Source organism: Accipiter gentilis, chromosome 30 (assembly GCF_929443795.1).
Source record: "Accipiter gentilis chromosome 30, bAccGen1.1, whole genome shotgun sequence".
In the NCBI taxonomy this organism is placed as follows: Eukaryota; Metazoa; Chordata; class Aves; order Accipitriformes; family Accipitridae; genus Astur; species Astur gentilis.
Window position 1 is genome coordinate 13,264,425 of NC_064909.1, and position 18,357 is coordinate 13,282,781.

The 18,357-nt window shown below is 36.6% G+C and overlaps 1 protein-coding gene across 8 annotated transcripts in view; it reads right to left on the minus strand.

The window, feature by feature from the left end:
- RAB3GAP2 (RAB3 GTPase activating non-catalytic protein subunit 2) overlaps window positions 1–18,357 on the minus strand; it is a 240,196-nt gene that overhangs the window by 22,925 nt on the left and 198,914 nt on the right. For 4 of the 8 annotated variants that reach the window (XM_049833931.1, XM_049833926.1, XM_049833930.1 and 1 more), the window contains 12 exons: window positions 16,087–16,154; window positions 12,674–12,797; window positions 11,058–11,139; window positions 8,966–9,013; window positions 8,784–8,859; window positions 8,535–8,636; window positions 7,316–7,415; window positions 4,660–4,758; window positions 3,682–3,830; window positions 2,626–2,705; window positions 2,427–2,516; window positions 1,451–1,590 (listed from right to left, as the gene is read on the minus strand). In XM_049833931.1, the coding sequence (XP_049689888.1) occupies window positions 1,451–1,590; window positions 2,427–2,516; window positions 2,626–2,705; window positions 3,682–3,830; window positions 4,660–4,758; window positions 7,316–7,415; window positions 8,535–8,636; window positions 8,784–8,859; window positions 8,966–9,013; window positions 11,058–11,139; window positions 12,674–12,797; window positions 16,087–16,154 (1,158 nt within the window). The remainder of the gene's footprint in view (window positions 1–1,450; window positions 1,591–2,426; window positions 2,517–2,625; window positions 2,706–3,681; window positions 3,831–4,659; window positions 4,759–7,315; window positions 7,416–8,534; window positions 8,637–8,783; window positions 8,860–8,965; window positions 9,014–11,057; window positions 11,140–12,673; window positions 12,798–16,086; window positions 16,155–18,357) is intronic. The other 4 variants (XM_049833933.1, XM_049833932.1, XM_049833927.1 and 1 more) reach the window with 2 other exon arrangements.

Consider the following 18,357-nt stretch of genomic DNA (forward strand, 5'->3'; position numbering starts at 1 on the left):
TCAGGTCCGTAGTCTGGACATTACACCAATGCAAAAGCTTCTCAGAGAAGAAAGATGTGTAGTAAGTGTCCAGACCTCTCTCATTTCAAACAAACAAAAAGATTTAATAAAGTAAATTTGCATAACCTATTAAATAGGATATGTCATATGTTTCCATTGATATGTTTTCATCATTAAAATGCAATTTTTAGTAACCCAATAAAAATACTCATCTTCTCTCTTTTTCTGGGTAATGCAAATACTTTCCCTCATAAAATCTTCCTAAACAAAAAAGGCAGAGGTGCTCTAACGACAGCACTAAACTATGTAATGGTTTAGCAAGTACAAATGAATACTCCAAACCACAAGTGAAATAATAATGTATAAAACAAGTTTATAACAAGGTATGTTATACTGAGAAGGTTGAAAAGCATTCACAACTCAATTAATGAGAAAAGGTACGAGCCAAAACATTTAATTCAGTAGAGAGTTTTGCTTAATTAAAAAAAAAAAACAAAAAACCAGCAGCTATTTCACATCTCAACAGCCTCACTGGGGAAAGGCTGGCAAATTGTAAATATGTGTCTGACTATCAAATAAAGCTTGGGATTCTAACAGTACTTCCTAGATAATATGAAGCTCTTGGTAATGAAGAAAAAAAAAGTCCAAGAATATCAGAAAGCACATATTATAGATAACGAGCTTCAAAATATAAGAGGAGAACGCACAGGGGAAACATGATGACTCTAGCTATTACAATGTTAGCATGTCGCTGAAGTAGCTACTATATTCATGACCACTAATCTTCTGAATTGGTAGTGTGGGAGAGAGAGAAGAGCTAGAGATGTTCTTAAAACTTATCTTTCATCTCATGAAAAGCTGCAAAATTTTAATTCTATAGAGAAAATAAGTAGTGTTGTAACATTAGGTATAATTACAATCTGAGAGCTTAACATCTGCATTATTTTACAAAAAGCCCTCAGTTTAGAAGAGATTGAGCACTCCCTTCTTGCGCAATCACCATGATGAAACGAGAATCTAACAAGTTGTGAATCTTCTTACTGATTTTTCAAATTTCTGTTTATTTTCTCAGCAGAATTAAAGAAGGTACTAGAACTTATCAAGAGAAAGCATCTTGGAGAATAGAGCTCTTCCAAAAAAGTTATTAGGTCAAAAGCTTTCTGTTGGGATACAGTCTGTGAAAGTGAGAAAAAAAATAATTAAAAAAAAAAAATCTATAAAATATAAATCAAAGAGACCAAATTTTTACTATAGGCCATATCAGTATTTCAGCAATTGGTATAACAATGCCCTTATGGACTTTATATTGCATCTGACCTTCGTTTGTAATAACATAATGTACTAAAGTCTTTCTTAATAATGGAAAAACACTTGGAATTCTAAGTCTGAACATAAGAAGCCACGGTGTTTTGAAGAATATTATTTGCTATACTAATATATACTACCATACCTTTCCACATGCGAACTGCAAGTCCTCTTGTAACATCCAGTAAAATAACCCTTCCAAATTCATCTGTTACAGCTGCCAAAGTGTTACATGGAGAAAGACATATTCTTTCACCATGGCGACGGGAATCTGGAATTCCAAACCTAAAATAAAAAAACAAACAAAAAAACCCCACCACAAACCAAACAAAACCACTAGATTACTATTTCTGAAGAAAAATAGGTAACAAGAACATCTTATAAGGACTAAGATTTCTTTTTTTTAAGGCAACATGAAGGTATGGGCAAAATTAAGAGCAAATTGTGAAAAAAGTTCTTGCGCTGTTTACTGGGAGACCTCATAGATCTATTAAAGTCCTACTGAAAACCAAAGTTCAGAAACTAGGATAAGAGATTGCGCTGTCATGCACTGGGAGGCAAGGATCTCAGAGCAGTGGGTTACTTTATAAGCCCTCTCTTATTGCCGAATAGTCTTGAGAATACTTTAAAAAAGAAAAAAAGCAGGAAAAACTATCAGGAGTTAATTTAGTCTTTTATCAGCTTTCTTGATAACATTAGGCTACAACCTGTTGTTCCCGTTCTCCTCTCTCCACAATCAACAGGGAAACAGGGCACCTCCTGATTTTTTTGAGGGGCTTTAAACTATCATAAGCAGCAAGCACCTCACATGGCTTCTTTGAGGCACTTTAGTGATAAACTTCAGGACTGATATTTGCGTACTTGTACTGCCATTAAACTGTGCACACTGTTCTCCTACAGTAACAATGAACCCCCACACACAAAGTGAGAGATGAGTAATTATTTGTCCAGAATGATAAACTGAAATGGAACAAAGCTTAAAACAAATGACCTGCAAACTACCGTCACTGCTTAAAGTCAAGAAAAATAAACATGTTCATCAATTATGCACCTTTCAAAATAATTCAAATAATTGAAACCACAAGACATCTAAAGCAATTGAGACAGTATGTAAAACTTACCTCACTGCCAATGGGGTTGCAGGTTCAACTTTTGGTTTCTGTTTTTGGGCAGGTTCTTCTTCATGTTTACTCTTCCAACCAAGCCAGCCACTTGCAATAGAAAAACACATTAGGAGAATCATACTAATGGTCGTAAAACTCAAACTATTATGTAGCTACTACAACAAAAATGATTTCATGTAATTTTTTAGTTTATTACCTGGCAGCATTAAATAACGCTGAAGTCAGTTTACTTGCAACTGCTAAGGCAACATGAGACAACAGTGGCTGTGAGCTACCCTGAAAGAAAGGAATAAAGTGTTTAGGAAGTCAAGAAATAGTCAGCTGTGAGCCACCCTGAAATGAAGGAACAAAGTGTTTAGAAAGCCAAGAAATAGTTCTTACACTGAACTCAACTGCAGAATAGTTTTTCAGGCCTCCTATGGACTTTCAGCTCAGAAAGCATAGCTTTAAGACTCTGCAAAATTTTAATTCATTGCCCCCAGAAAAGCCATTCTGACATCTCTTTACCATTTGAAAATCCTCCTGCAAGTCACTGGTATGTTTGTCTGCAACAGAAGTTAAAAAAACCCTGTGTATGATTTATCATGGAGAGTTAGCTGGTGTATGGCTTTGGCATCCTTGCAAATATCAATGTAAGCAGTTTTTTCATAAATATATTGGAAAAGCAAGTACAAAATAAAAAATCCAATTCTAGCATTTTCAATCAACTTTCAATCCTGATAAAGGACAGCACACAAGTAGGGTCTGAATGTACAAGACACATTGCCATCCTTCTCCTCCAATACAACAGAAGATGATGTAAGTGTGCTACAGGTATCGTTAAACATAAGTTGCAGTTTTCTTCTACAAGCAGTAGTTCCACTACATGAAATCACCACAGTATACTCAGGCCATGTGTGTACATGATCAAAGGCCTCCAAAAACCCGTAAAGATGGATGTTTACACAATCTCAGCATTATTTTTCAAAAAACCTTAGGTTACTTAGTTGGCAATAAATTAACAAATGAAAAAAATAAAAAACAATTACTTGACTATCACATGCATTTTAAGATGGAAAGTAAAATTTCTCATTAGCAGGAACCTGTGGTAGACATGACTATCACATCCACTCCAAATCATTCCAGTTTCAGAAGATCAAGAAGCAGGGGAAATGTCAGCATAAAATGGACATAAGAATACTTCAGAAATACCCATACAGAAAAGAGAAGGATTAATCATTCAGTTTCAGCAAGTCAGCTTTGTAGTACATACCTCCAGGGCAAAAAAGAAACCAGTGAAAGGATTGGATCCAACAGTAACATACTGAGACATAGCAGGTGGGCTGTTTTTTATAGCTGCATTATATCCACCTATATTGGAGGCAGTCTTCATTTGATCAAAAGGAGACAGTGTCATGATGCCTAACAAAAATATTAAAATGAATGTCTTATACTTTCAGAACAAAGGCATGAAATTGCTCTCGAAGCCTAAATACATTCCTGCCTTCTTGACTGACCAGCCAACATTCAAGGGGAAGGGAGGAGGAGCAGCTTCAACCACAGAAATTCCAAAGAACACAGCAGAAATAACCTAATGTACTTTAATTATAAAGCATAGTTGGTTTGTTTAGAAGAAAAAAAAAAAAAATCAGCAGAATTCAGCAGCAAAAACACATTTACCAAATTCACTTCACCTGCCTCGTTAGCCCCTTTCTGACCTCTTACCTGCTTTTGTGAAAAGGGTAGAAGCTTACTGTCCCTCAGACCTGCCTGTCTGACAAGAACCTGAGCTTCCACAAATTCCTAAGGAGTAAAAGTCTTTGAGAATCTAGAAGTCAGTTTGTCTTTTTTGGAAAGGAGCAATCTCAAATTTTAGTTTCTTTATGTGCTAAACTCAAGAAAGACCTATACCAGTCTTAACCTGCCTGCCAGACAGTTCTTTAACCTGACAGAAATAGGAATAACTGCACCTGATCTAGTCTCTCTCAGCTGTTTCTTACCAAACGAGAGGACAAGACAGCTCCAGCTGTAACATCCTTTCTCCCCTCAAGTGGAGAGGGGAGGCTCAGTCAGACTAGAAGTAAAATATATTTTTGATGATGGTTAATGAGATCAATCACTACAACAGTCTTCTCCCACTATTTATTTCTAGCCAACCATTACCACTAAGTGCTCCCACCCCAAATTTAACAGCACAAAAACATTCAGTTTCATTTAAGCTAAATATTTGAAATTAAACAGAAATGCTTACCAATACTAGCATGGTCAACTATTGTATCCACATCTTGCAAACCCCATTTCTTATAAGCTAATGGTGGAGGCTGAACATTCTCATTGCCAGATGCTGCAGCTGACAAAAGTTGATAAAACACAAAAAAATTTCTACTGAGTCAAAGACAGAGGAATAGCATAACAGAGGGAAAAAAACTTGATGCAATCTGAAGCCACAAAATAACTTAGTTTTAAATTAACATATATTTAAACACTTGCTGAGCTAAAATGGCCTTCTGAAATACTTACCTTAGTGAAATTAAAAAATTTTAAAAAATTAACTGAATAAAATTGTACATGATATTCCATCACAACTGTACCTGCACAACCATACTTGCAGAGAGCTTTGTTTTACTAGTCATTTATGGTTTAATATTGTGTACAATTTCAAAATGCTATTGCAATTTATTTCTGTGGTCTGGGCATGTTAAAGTGGAAACCCCCCTGCCAAAGTATCTAGTGAATGTGCTGACTTTGCAACAGTGTGAGGTAAGAACAGTGGTAAAATTAAAGCTATGATTGAAACTCTTCAAAATATCCATTATGACAAACATAAATGATCAAGAATGAAAGAAGATACAGCACTGGCTACAGATATTACAACTCGCTGTAGATGCTTCTCTGCAAATGGTTATCTCTCATTGAAAGAGTAAAGCATGTTCTGGTTGTGAAAGCAGATGGATATTTCTCATTACAGTGTCTGTTTCCTTTTGCATTTGCTGCATTATTCACAGAATATCAGTTTTTAAAGTTCTGATTTACAGAAGTTTTGCTTTCTCTTATATTCCATGGAAATGCTACTTTTTTATTAAGAGGATAAGAATAGACATTATTAGATAGACTCAGGGAACCACTTAGTATGGCAGATTATGATCTGAGCAGAGCTAAAACCAGATGTCTAGGGAAGAAAATTAGAACAAGGACACATATCTGATGCTTCCTCTAAAGCAGCTTCTGAAGAGACCTTCTCGGCCAAAGTTAAGCTCTAAGCACTCAATAATCATCCATAGCTTGCTTCTCCACTTATTTGTCAGTTTCCCTCTGAGCCCACGCAAGCCTTTAGCATCCACACCAACCTCAGGCAAAGAATTCCAGAATTTAACCTCACACTACAGAAACACATGTCTACTTTTTATTTTGACTTTACTATCACCTAGCTTCATTTCATGCTGCTTCATCCTCAACTGGAAGAAAGAGCGAGCAATCCATTCCTATTGGCTATCCCCGTATGATTCAGAGAAGAGCTGTCTCACCACAGTAGCATTTTTCAGTTCTTTACCACTCATCCTTTCTATGTAAGATTCAAGTCTTAGTTTAAGGGTGCTGCTGTCCCAACAGCTCCTAAAGCTGTCATGCTGGCAGATCCATTGTGCTTCCCACCCACACTCAGCCTCACGATTGTCTGCTGATGTGGCTTGCTATAGAGGAAACAAGACTCTGACAAATCTGAAGTTCAATGAGAACAACCATCAGGAAATTTGGGAGAACAATTCAGCAACAGCACCTGTTTAACATTTTATCTTGCAGAACTGTATCACTGCCATACTTGTGTAATCTACCACACAGTACTGCTACGTGGTTCTCCTCTCACCCCAGGAAACTGACCCTGTTTCCAAATTAGAGTATAAACAGGCACTATACTAAAGGAATAGAATCAAAAGCTGCATAATCAAACCAGGTATCAAAAGCTCTTAGACATTAACACAAAGAGCAGCGACCATTACCGACATCATCATCACAGCATTATCATTTCCCAGAAGGTCCTTACTGGGAAGAAAAGCATTTCACTGACAGTGAAGTCAGCACCCTGACATGCTAAGAAGCACCTTAGCAGTATGCTGTGGGTTAACCCCAGTGGGCAGCTAAGCACCATACAGCTGCTTGCTCACTTCTTCCTAGTGAGATGGGGAAGAGAATTGGAAGAGCAAAGTGAGAAAACTCATGGGTTGAGATAACAACAGTTCAACAGTTAAAGCAAAAGCCCTGCACGCAAGCAAAGCAAAATAATGAATTCATTCACTACTTCCCATCAGCAGGCAGGTGTCTAGCTGTTTCCAGGAAAGCCTGGCTTCAAACTCTGAATGTTTCCCCCTTCCTCCTTCTCTCCTCCCGGCTTTTATCACCAGGCACATCATATGGTATGGGATAACCCTTTGATCAGTTGGAGTCAGCTGTCCCAGCCATAACCCCTCCCAATTTCTAGTGAACCTCCAGCCTGCTCACCGCTAGGGCAGTGTGAGAAACAGAAAAATCCTTGACACTGCGTAAGCACTCTTCAGCAATAGCTAAAACATCAGTGTGTTATCAATGCTGTTTTCATCACAAATCCAAAACATAGCACCATACCAGCTACTATGAAGAAAATTAATTCTATCCCAGCCAAAACCAGCATACAGTATTATGGTGAAAATGTACAAGACAGTTAGTGCTACTCAGACAACTTGTGCTCCAATAACATTTTCTTGTAGAGGAAGAAATTTCCTTGTATGCAGTAGATGCCTATATATTGATGGACAAGCAAGGGAGATCCAAATTCCACCTTGATTTGATATTTAACATACATAGGTAAGTTTCATGTAATGTAATGTAAAGTAGTATAAACAGCATCAGAAATAAACATTTCCTCTTAAACATACCTCTTGCTACCTGATTGCGACATGCTCGAAGGGACTGAAAGAGGCTGAAACCATCAATTGTCACAATTGCTGCTGGGTACAAGATACTTAGCTCTTCATTCTGTGGAAGAAAATGAGAGAAGGGAGACAAAATATATATATATAAATCACAGTTACCATTGTAACAGCTTCTTTGCTGGCTTTTTATATTATTAACTACACAAAAATGAGGATTACATCCAGAGAGTTAATATCTAACAAGCCACAGGCAAAAGACTAAGGCAAAACTCAGTAAGGCAAAATTCAGTATTAGACCTTCCAATATATGAGTAAGTTATTTAGACATGTAATTTTATATTTTTATCTTATTTCAATGACTTTTATGTTTGCTTAATATATTTTATGGCTTAGGGTGAAAACACAAAAGTTACAGCAGCTTGTGAAGGCCACAGAAAAACAGGTTTATCTGGAATGCAAGTATCAAGGTTTTATGAGCCAAATTCTGAAACTGGATTAGCGCCTGAATTACCATTTGGGCACATAAATGCTAATTTGGTGACATAAATTCAAGACTCAAATTCCTTAATGCTTCTGTATTTCAAAACTGATCTCAAAATGTCAAGCTAAATCACATGAGCATTTCTATAAAGTGAACTTGGAAATTTCTGTAACTTCATTAGTTTTCTGTATAAAGCATGCCAACTCAGCCAAGAGCAAAGGAAGTTGGTTTCTCTGCTAAATAGCTTGAGTTCTGCAAGAGCCTTCTCTGCGGGAAACACGCATAATGACATGCAGGTTCCTAGCACTATCTCCTACAAAGATTGTTTTCATTTTCAGCTATCTTCTCTGTGAAATAATTAAGGTAAGTTCTTATGAATGAGTACATATAGCCCTTGGCACCTGTCAAGTTGCATTTTCTCCTTTCATCAATACATTATCATATTTTGTGCACATAAGTGAATAAACAGGAAATTAATGAAGCCTTCCTTTGCAAGGTTATCACAGAGAAAAACAGAACAAACATAGACAGCTAGCTAAATACTCCAAAAAAATAAAAATAAATTCTGAATCCTCAAACTATACAGTCATGATTACTTCTAGAACAAGAAATCCAGTCTCTTGTTCTAAGGAATTGTCCATCCCATCAAAAACTGGTAAAGGACATAGAGGATTCACAGCAAGGACTCCCTTCCATACCCCATAACACTGCCACTTCACTTTTGAAATAATCTGACAAAACCTGTTCTGTGACACCAGGATGCCTGGGAATTTCATAGGTTCTGCACTTAAGCTGTAGGACCGGATCTTCATTTAAAAGCTGTGCAAGAAGCAGTACTCCACTCTAGAAGAGAAAGAATAGTAAGCGTGAATATTTCTGCCCCTTTTCTTAGGGAAGGCAAAAAGCACTACCTGCAGAAACCGAAGTTTTATAGAAACAGATGTTTATTACAATAGCTTGCTTGTGGCCCTGCCATGCTGAGAAACCTACCTCGGTGTAAAAACGAACATAGCCAGAGGTGAAGCCAACCACAATGCAGGTCCAGTCAGGACGGCCTGTGGAACTCCTGTTTCACAAAGATATACTAGAAGTTAAAAACAATCCAGCTTTAAGCTGTAGACATATAACAGTGTAATGTAAGATGACATATACATAAGAATATCAAACCTTACCTCTTCTGACTTGCCAATGGAATACACAATACACTACTCACACATTCACTAGAAACAAAAAGATAAAACTAGTAAGTATACTTTTCTCCAGTTGTGAAATTTTGCTCTACGCAAGAGAACTTGCCACGTCAGCATTTTTTATATTTAAGAATATATTAACGTAGCACCCAATATATCAAATTCATACTAAAAAAAGGGAAAAAAAACTTCTTCATTTTAAAGATATGTTCAATTACAAGTTCCCCACTGCCCAAAAAGATTGCATGAGTGCTTATTACACTTTGTTAATATTGTCTTTCATCATTCACAGACCGATTACTGTGCCAGTACTCTTCAGTAAAGGTTCAAGTTAAAACTCCTGTACCTAAAGGTAAATAATTTTTTACTGATCTATAATGATATACCAAGAACAACCACTTTTTTAAAAAAACAATTGAACCATACTTATCAAAATAAATTTTTGAAATACATTACACAATTAGGTAGATTTTATATCCATTGCATTTCACGGTTTTATAATCTGACAGCATTTGAAGGACTAACATGGTCTTCCCAGTTAACGCAATAACTGAGCATGCTCAATGCATGGCAGGCAAAGCACGCAGAAGGCAAGAAGATGAGCAGGCCTCAATATCTCAAATCAAAAGTTATTTAACTGTTACCATGACGAAAGTTTTACAATGTCTGGGGAAACAGAAGCAGTACAAAGGTTTTATGAAAGAGCACCTAAATTCAAGATGACATCCCAAACAGCACTTAAAGCATAAATGCCCGCAGTACTGTTGATTATTTGCATTTCAGGTCACTTCCATTCCCCAGTTACAGAAAAAAAGCTTTCTAAATGCAAGTTTGACATGAGTTGCAATTCAATTCCAACTTCAAAGCAATGTTAAATATCTCAGTGTAATCTCATCTTCCAATAGCAAAGCTCAGCCACAGAACGTTATCAGTTGAAGGCAACTTGGGGGGAGGACGGGGACAGGGCACAGAGAAGTCAAGTCCTTTGGCAATTGGACAGTAATTGCCATATTTACATTTTCAGAGAAACAGAAACCTCACCTACAGGAAACACTCAAAAACCTTAAATCAAGATGTAGTGAATATAACCATGTCTACCTAAAAAAATCTACCTGTTCCATATGATAGTGTCTGTTGGGGCTGTAAGAGTAGTAAGAAACAAACCCCCAAGCAGAATTTCTTTTCCTTTTTTCAATAAAAGATAGGGTAATTTCAGGGGGGGTGGGGAGGGGGGGAGACACGACTTAAAAAGAGAGGCACATAAAACAGGTCAAATGGGTTGCAGCAGCAATTTTATAGAAAAGGATTATGATTTTTACAGATTGGAGAGAAGCTGATTAAGTCAGCACCTCCTACAGCATAACAGAAGGTTGAAGCCAATAGGGAGCATGTTCAAAGGCAGACAGCAACTCAAGGCTGCAAACTTAATAATGAAATGCAAAATCTTCTTCCATATGGGTGATTCGAGAAAGCGTCTGTCTGGTTATGTGAAGACAGATCGAGCAGAAATACTGTACAAATACCAAATGTATGACCAAAGCAAATTTTCCAAGTCCCTAAATGACTTAAAGCCCCAAACCATTTCTTGATCGGAGAGATTACTTTATATTTTCTTGAGGTTTTGAAAATGAAAAAAAGTACTTCTAAAACAACTTCATACATTTCCAGTTGCAACATCCCCTAAGAAATTTTCATCTCTACTATAAAAGTACCTTCTTCAAAAAGGGTACTTATTTTTTTCCCTTCTAGAAGAGGAACTTATAAAAAGCATGATAACGCAGATCTCTTAAAACATCTAAATTACATGTAAATACGCTGATTTGCACAGAGAGTACCTCTGTTAATTTGTATGAACTTGTCCTGAGACATCACACCACGCATGAAGAGTGACCTTTGCAGACAATGTTTATGATCACCCAGGTTTACACCATTTCTGTTTTCAACACCAAAATGCATAAGACCGTGAATGCACTCAGATGAAAGAAAAAAAAAAAAAGTACAAGTAACAAGCATATGCTACTAATTATTAAACATGAAAATGACACTTTAATCACAGCTGCATTTCAACACCTACCCTTCTTCAACATTCAGAGAGCCACTCCAGCCAACAGCATATTGCATTTCCTCTTTTCCCTTGTCACTGTGCTTCCATTTAGCTGCCATTAAGAATAGACACCATCTATAAAACTGTAATGTTTTGCATCTCACAAATGTAGTTCTATTCCTAATCCTTCTATTCTGTACAGTCCATCCTACCACATTTAGATTAAGTACCAACTGCAAACCTTGAAGATCATAAAAATAACAAGACATTTTTAGTGACTTTTCTAAAGAACTCTCATGTTTTCTTAGCAATTTACATGGAACAACACACTACTAAAATTCTGAAATGCCTGGTTTTGTTTAAAAAGATTTATACAGTAATATCTACTTCATCAAAATTCAACTAATGAAACAGGGATCCTTGGGAGAAAAGCACTAAGCAAGGGCAAACTTATTCTGGGAAGATTACTGAAGATGAGCTTAAACAAATAGAAAATTTTAATTTTAACCGCCAAGAAGGACATGGGAATCCTACATTAAATCTGACAATTTTTAATCATCACATCATAATCAAGGTTAGAAAACACTATACTTTGTTATTCACAGGGTGCTATTACAGCTGAAATTTGATTGTTGAATCATCTCCCAGGTGCCAATGGACAACTAAAAAAAAAGTTAGTGTTGCATGCCATTTGTCTGACAATCTGCAACAAAGAGACGCTTCTGCCACTGTGTGGTATATTTGCCACTGCGCAGTTCTCTAGCAAGTCAGCTAAATCACCTCCTTATTCTAGATCCAATAAGAGTTTTCTGAGGAGTGCTGCTATCCTTTAATTTTTGGTGAAAAATTAGTAACTAATCTACATTTGTTTTGGAACACACAACTTTGCAGGGAATGACAAATGCAGCATGAGAACTCAATGCAATCTACTTAATTATGCAACTCTGAGCTTCAGCACCCTGGTCTTGTTTTAAAATGGTGTAATATTCCCCACAGCAAGAGGTTTCGCTTCATCATGCTCACCTATCACCAACTGCAGCTGTTAACAGCACCAGCATCCCAGGCAACAGCACATATGTAAACAGCAGCTGGCTGATCAGTGTTCATATATTTATTACTAAGGGTCCTTTAAAAGTTCTGAGAGCCCTACTTTAGAGTAAAATATAAAGCCACCCACTCTTCAAGATGGAGAGGAATTTTTTATCAAAGGTGGAAATCTCAAAAACAAACCACCTCAATACTCCCTCCTCCAAGTGACAGTGGCTCAGCTCATTTTTTCCACTGGAAAAGAAAAATGAGGTCAAGTATTTCTTAATGGCTGAAATTAACACAAAAGATTTGGTTTTCTTATTGAGCACAATTAATGTCAATATCTCTGAGCATCTCAAACAACTGGGTATTTATAGTATAAATTATATGTTAAAATAGTTTTATCAGGTAAAAGATAGCTGAGAAGTAAAGACAAAACAACTTACTTGCCAAGCAGTACCTAGAAAATTCATTATGTGTACGATAATACACATACACTTCAAAACTCTTGAAGGTATGACTTGGAGAGGTAAGCAGATGGGGGTGGGCGGAAGCAAGTCTTGTCCTGATTATTATTAAGCATACTAGCATATATATTTAGTAGAATGTATACTTACGCACTAAAAAGACTGCTTTCTGTTCATTAGCTATTACCATCAGGTCATTTGTTGGTGACAAGGACAACACACAGTCCTGAAGCCAGTGATTTCTCCGGTTCTTGGAATTAGATTCCTCTTCCTCCTACAGGTAAAACTTTAGTCAATGTATGCAACAATTTTTAAATATAGCAGAACTTGCAAGATTCATGACAACAATTTGGCTTGCCCTCAATACCAGCACTGAATGGACTATTACTTAGCACGTCACTACAGCTCTAACTTGCATGAAGAGCCATGAGAAATGCATCAACCTTGCACTAATTTTGTGTGTTTACAAACAGAAAACAAAGTAGTACTTATCACTCTACTCCTCAAAATCTTCTCCTTTCACCAAAGAGAAACTAAAAGAATGAGATTTAAAGTTTTATTATTATTGATTTGAGACTGGATTCTCTCTAGTTACTCTTATAATCCATACTCAAAATGAATAATTTATCCAAGCTGATGCATTAAATAAATATATGCATGCATGAAGAAAGTAACTAAGCTGGCATTCACACTAAAGCCTCACAGTAACGTGCAACAGGTATCACATGCCTTTATACAACAAGGAACTTTACAAAGAAACAAATTCAACCTAAGAAGTGCCAAGTTTTAAGGGTTTAATGATGGGTAAGTAAAGACTTAGATGCCATCATTACGTATAAAAGCAAAAAGATTGCATCTTTTTTCCTCAGAGCAACAAGCCAAATATCTGATTGCAGAGCAAACAAGGTCACTCTTGCTAACCATAGCTCACAGGCAGAAAGTAGGTCATAGGTTTTGAGCAGACTGCTACAAGGTCTCTCAGAGATGATACTCTTGCTTTCTTATCTCCATCCTCTTACCCTGATCACAGCAATAAACACACCTTCTCCATCCATCTCCATTTCTATAGACACATATCCAATCCTACCGTCTCCTAGTTCTCCAACGTATTACGCCATCCTCTAGTATCTCAAAGCAGCTAAATTAAATACAACTTCAGTGTGATCATTTTCTGATCTGTGCAATTTATTATGTTGTAAAAAAGTTGCATCTACTTGAAACTATACACATTTACTCCCAGCAGGAGAAAAAAACCAACCAAACTGTAGGAAGAATTTGCATATCATATTTTTAATCAGCTATTCATTGTAATTTTTTCCTTTCATAAAGTTGTACCTTGTGCACAGAATACCCTGTATATCCATCGTAACGTCTACATTAGCACACTACAAACGTTCTAACTACCTTTGTCCACACTATCTCTTGATTTTTGCAAGATGATAACCTATTTTCATGTCATTTTTGTCTGTTGATAGACACCAAGTTCTATAGCAACAATTTTTCCCCTAATTACTGGCATTTTTCAAGACTTTACAAAAAGGTGATGAAGTTGTCCGAGATACTCATGACAACTTTAACTCCTCCTGACAGAGATAAATGTATTATGTACAAAAACACGTAACCAAAACCTAAACAAAAGCCTTGTACTAATTTTTAATGTCATGATTTTCAAACTGACGAAACAGAAATCAAAGGCTTATTTAAAGATTAAAAGGAATTAAAATTATATCTCAGATAATTTAAATAAAATTATCTGTAGGCATAAACAAAGAACTTGAAATTAAAGACATAAAATATGGCCATCATATTAGGGGCAAAAATAAGCTAAGTGTTAAAACAGGGAAAGGGCTGAATTTGTCAAAAGAAACTACTCTAAAAGGTGAAAGACAGAATTATTAAAATCAGCATTTAAGACAAGATTTCAACATCATCATCCCTATAAAATAGCTCATCAGTTCCATAAAAAGACCTTATGGAAGAAAACTTTTTAAAAATTTTAATTTTTTTCTTTTTTTTTTTCTTTTTTTTTTTTTTTCAATTTTCAGTGCCTTCTCAAAAGTTACTTGTCCAGGTGACTTAAGTAATTCCAAGAAAAGATGTGGTTTACACCAATTATAATGCAAATCAACGAACAGTTAAAAGTTTTAACAACGGAATTCATTGTTATATTATACTAGTAATTCTCAATTCTGTGCTAGACTGATGCACTCATTTTGGTGTGTGTTCAGACATACAGATTCATATATTTATATGTTCCTACACAGAACAACCTGTTTGCTGTAGATGACAGTATTTTATTTCTGAAGAGCTTGACCTGGAACCACTAGCAACTTTGGAGGAAAACACGTAAGCAGAGGAGAAGGAGGTCTTTAACAAGAAGGGGGTGAACCACCTGGCAGAACAGTTTGACTTTTTAAAGAAAAGAGTGAAAAATAAGACAATTTCAATCTGGCAACACCTGCTAGTTCTATCAAATTACAACATAAGTAAAAACCAAAACATTTGTTCTCCTCATTAAGGAGGTTACAAACATTACAGCACATCTAACAAAGACGTGGCCCGAGAAACACACTCATTTCATGGCAATTATAGTGGAGCTGAATACCCATCCTATTTAAAAGTTTTTATACTCTTGTCATTCCCTGACATCAGCGTCAGTGATTCATCCTTGGGAGACACCATGCTCATTTCAACTTGTTTGTGACCTTAGCTGAAAAATCCGTTTCCCTGCTGAAGTAAGTAGTTACAAGGATACCGCCCAACTCCTTGGGTGTACTTCCTGCACACTGAGATAAAGACAGTAGATAAGACAGTTTTGTTAGCAAGGTGAGGTCTGGGTTCCTCAGTCTACCCCATTAGCTCTTTCCAACAGGGAATTAACCAAGCAATTCCGTTCAAAAGATACATTCAGGTGCAGGGGATTTCTACATGGATAGCTTCCCTAACATCTTATGCAAGTCATCTGGTAGCTAGAAGCCTCAGCCTTATCAACAGTTAACAGACTAGCCATATTATTCTTAGTTTAACTAGTTGGGCAGAGGGATGTTTTTCCCCCTTTAAAGAGCAACTGTGCTGCCCCATCCTACATACAGAATTTGATCCCTCCTGTAACACTATCTGCACATCACAACATAAAAGGAGTACTATGTCATCATTAGAAAGATGCTTGTGTTAGTGGCTCATGATTTAGGAGGTTTTGATATATATTAATTTATGGCAGATTATTATAACTCCACTGCCACACCCTACTTTCTCTGGCTGGCTATAGGACAAAAAAGCTGCTGCAGCACAGAAAGATGTGTGTATACTCTAGTGAGAAAAAAACCTACAGAATCCAAGAATATGAGTAATTATCACAATAGGTAACATCCAAGCTATATTTAGAAACAATTACAGGAGCAAGGGACAAACAAGCAGTCACATTTAAAACACTCATTAGGATCCTTCTTGCCTGGGTGATAACTATATAAGAGGAAAAAAACCACATCACACACACACAAACAAGTGGAAAAGTCTTTTAGAATAGGCAAGTTAGCAATGAAAACTCATATATAGGGACTTACAGGTTCTTGTAATTCTGCTTCATCCCAGGCTCCCCAGCCACCATCTTCCCAGCTTGTTGATTTGCCTGCTTTAAGCAAAAAAAGATTTGTCACATGAATACAGAACAGGCAATGAAAAACACATTCAGAAAGGATTGCTGGTGGTTGTTTTCCTTTCCCCACCAATGCGTTATAACTTCATTTACAGCAGATACTAAATGAGTTCTACACAAAGAAACATGAAGTGGTAGAAATGGCTGTCTTCTCTGTATTTACTTCCATTTTTGACACTATGGAAAAGCAGTAACAGAAGATGTTACACCTGTTTCCAATTTATACTTAGGTTACAACACCTGTATCAAATTAATTTTGACGGACTGCATCTAGAACCATGGGTAAGTAACATCTTACAGTGTCTGGTACAAAACATCATTGATCCTTCAACAGGGCCTCTCTGCACTTTACAAGATCAAATTATTCAATCAAATTTGGTTTTTCTCAGTTTCTCACACACATTTCAAGAAAGCCAGGACATATTTCTAGTTTTATAATGCAAGCTGAAGCAAAGAGTGAAGGCATAAGGGGGGGAAACCCTATGTGTCCTCTTGACAAAAACTTTCTCCAGTAGGTACAGAGACCTAAGACCTCACTGCAAAATTTAAACTTTAGCTTGATTTATCTAATTATTACTACTCAAAAGACAACAAAAGCCCCATCCTGTACATATTAGGCAGCTACAGAGGGCAAATCAGGGGGTAGCAGGCTTCCTCCAACCCTTCAGGACTCTATGTATAGGCCCCAAATGTTTTACTGACTGGCATAAGACAACCTGTAACACACCACAAGAACCACATATGCACAATTTTATGAGAAACAGTACTTCTACACATAAGAAAAAAAAAAAATCTTCCTTCCCATAATGGTGTATTTTGGTTTGGTTTAAGTCAATTGCAGGATCAGCCAGTAGCAACATAAGCTCATTTTAACAGGGAATGACAGTACATAGAAATTCCCCTGTGACAACAAAACATCTGAGCCCAGGATAATGCAGATCCACCACCACTCCCAAAGCAGCCAAAGCAAAAACTGAAGCTGTGGCCTCTGAGGGGAAGATGAGCACAAGGACCTTGGCTATTCATGTCTTTGCAAGACAACGCAGAGGAAAGTTAATGAGACAATGATGAGTTTCAATTATGTCATTCAGAAACCTCAGAGAAACCACAAGCTTACAAAATACCTCAAACACCTGATAAAATAGAGATTCATAGAGACAGGCATACTTCTCAGTTGGTTTAGAAGAGTGAATGTAGTAGTCTTGTGTAAAACAAAAAAAATCTGTGATTCTTTCATCTAAAAAAACAGAACTTGATGTGAATTTAAAAGACTACGCAAACGGTAATTATGCACAGGCATTTATTAGTAGAAGATGTACAATTCTCAGACACCACCATCACTGGAACCCTCAATAAGTCAAGAAGCATCATTGCAGTTCGGGAGAAAAGCCAAGCACTGACTTCCCTCTAGAAGCACTAGCATGAAATATGAAGCGGTAACATCAATGACTTCAAGCCTTTTCCAAGAAATTCTTTCAAGTTTTTCATTAACTGATGTCATGGCTACTTTGACCTTAAATAGTTCTTTAAATGCCATGTCTCAAATTAGTTGAAATTTAGTTTTAAGCAAGCAAGACTTTGCCATTTTGGATGGTCAAACAGTACAGACAAGAAGGTTTGTATCAAGAACACTCCAATTCTATTTTATCTAAAAAATCTGCTTCCTTTACCACCAAACAAAGGCAGAATCCAGTACAACAAAACAGAAATCTGTATTCTGTCTGTTTAGGCAGATTTTTAAACTTTTGTATGGCTAATGAAGACAACCTTTAAAAAAAAATTTTTAGCTTATGCAAGAAACTTTCTACAAATGCTGTTGAGAAGGTATTTCACTAGACTATAGAAGACAAAATGCCCACTCTATGACTATCTTTTGTTAAAATTGAAAGGTCTGTACCATCTCCAAAACAGGCAAGTCAGCCAGTTTAACTGCATCATCATCAATACAGATCTGACTGCACAGTTATTTCAGGCATAACTATATAAGCAACAAGCTTCCAAGGTTTATGGTCCCATCTTGTATTTGAGGTTGAGAATTTTCCGGTGTACAAATATATAAAAGAGAATTATGGCAAATACTGTTGAATATAAACCACAAGAAAACAGTAACTAACTTCAATATTTAGTTTAAGACAGCTAACAAAATTCTACTTCTGTTTACACATATTATCTCAAAAGG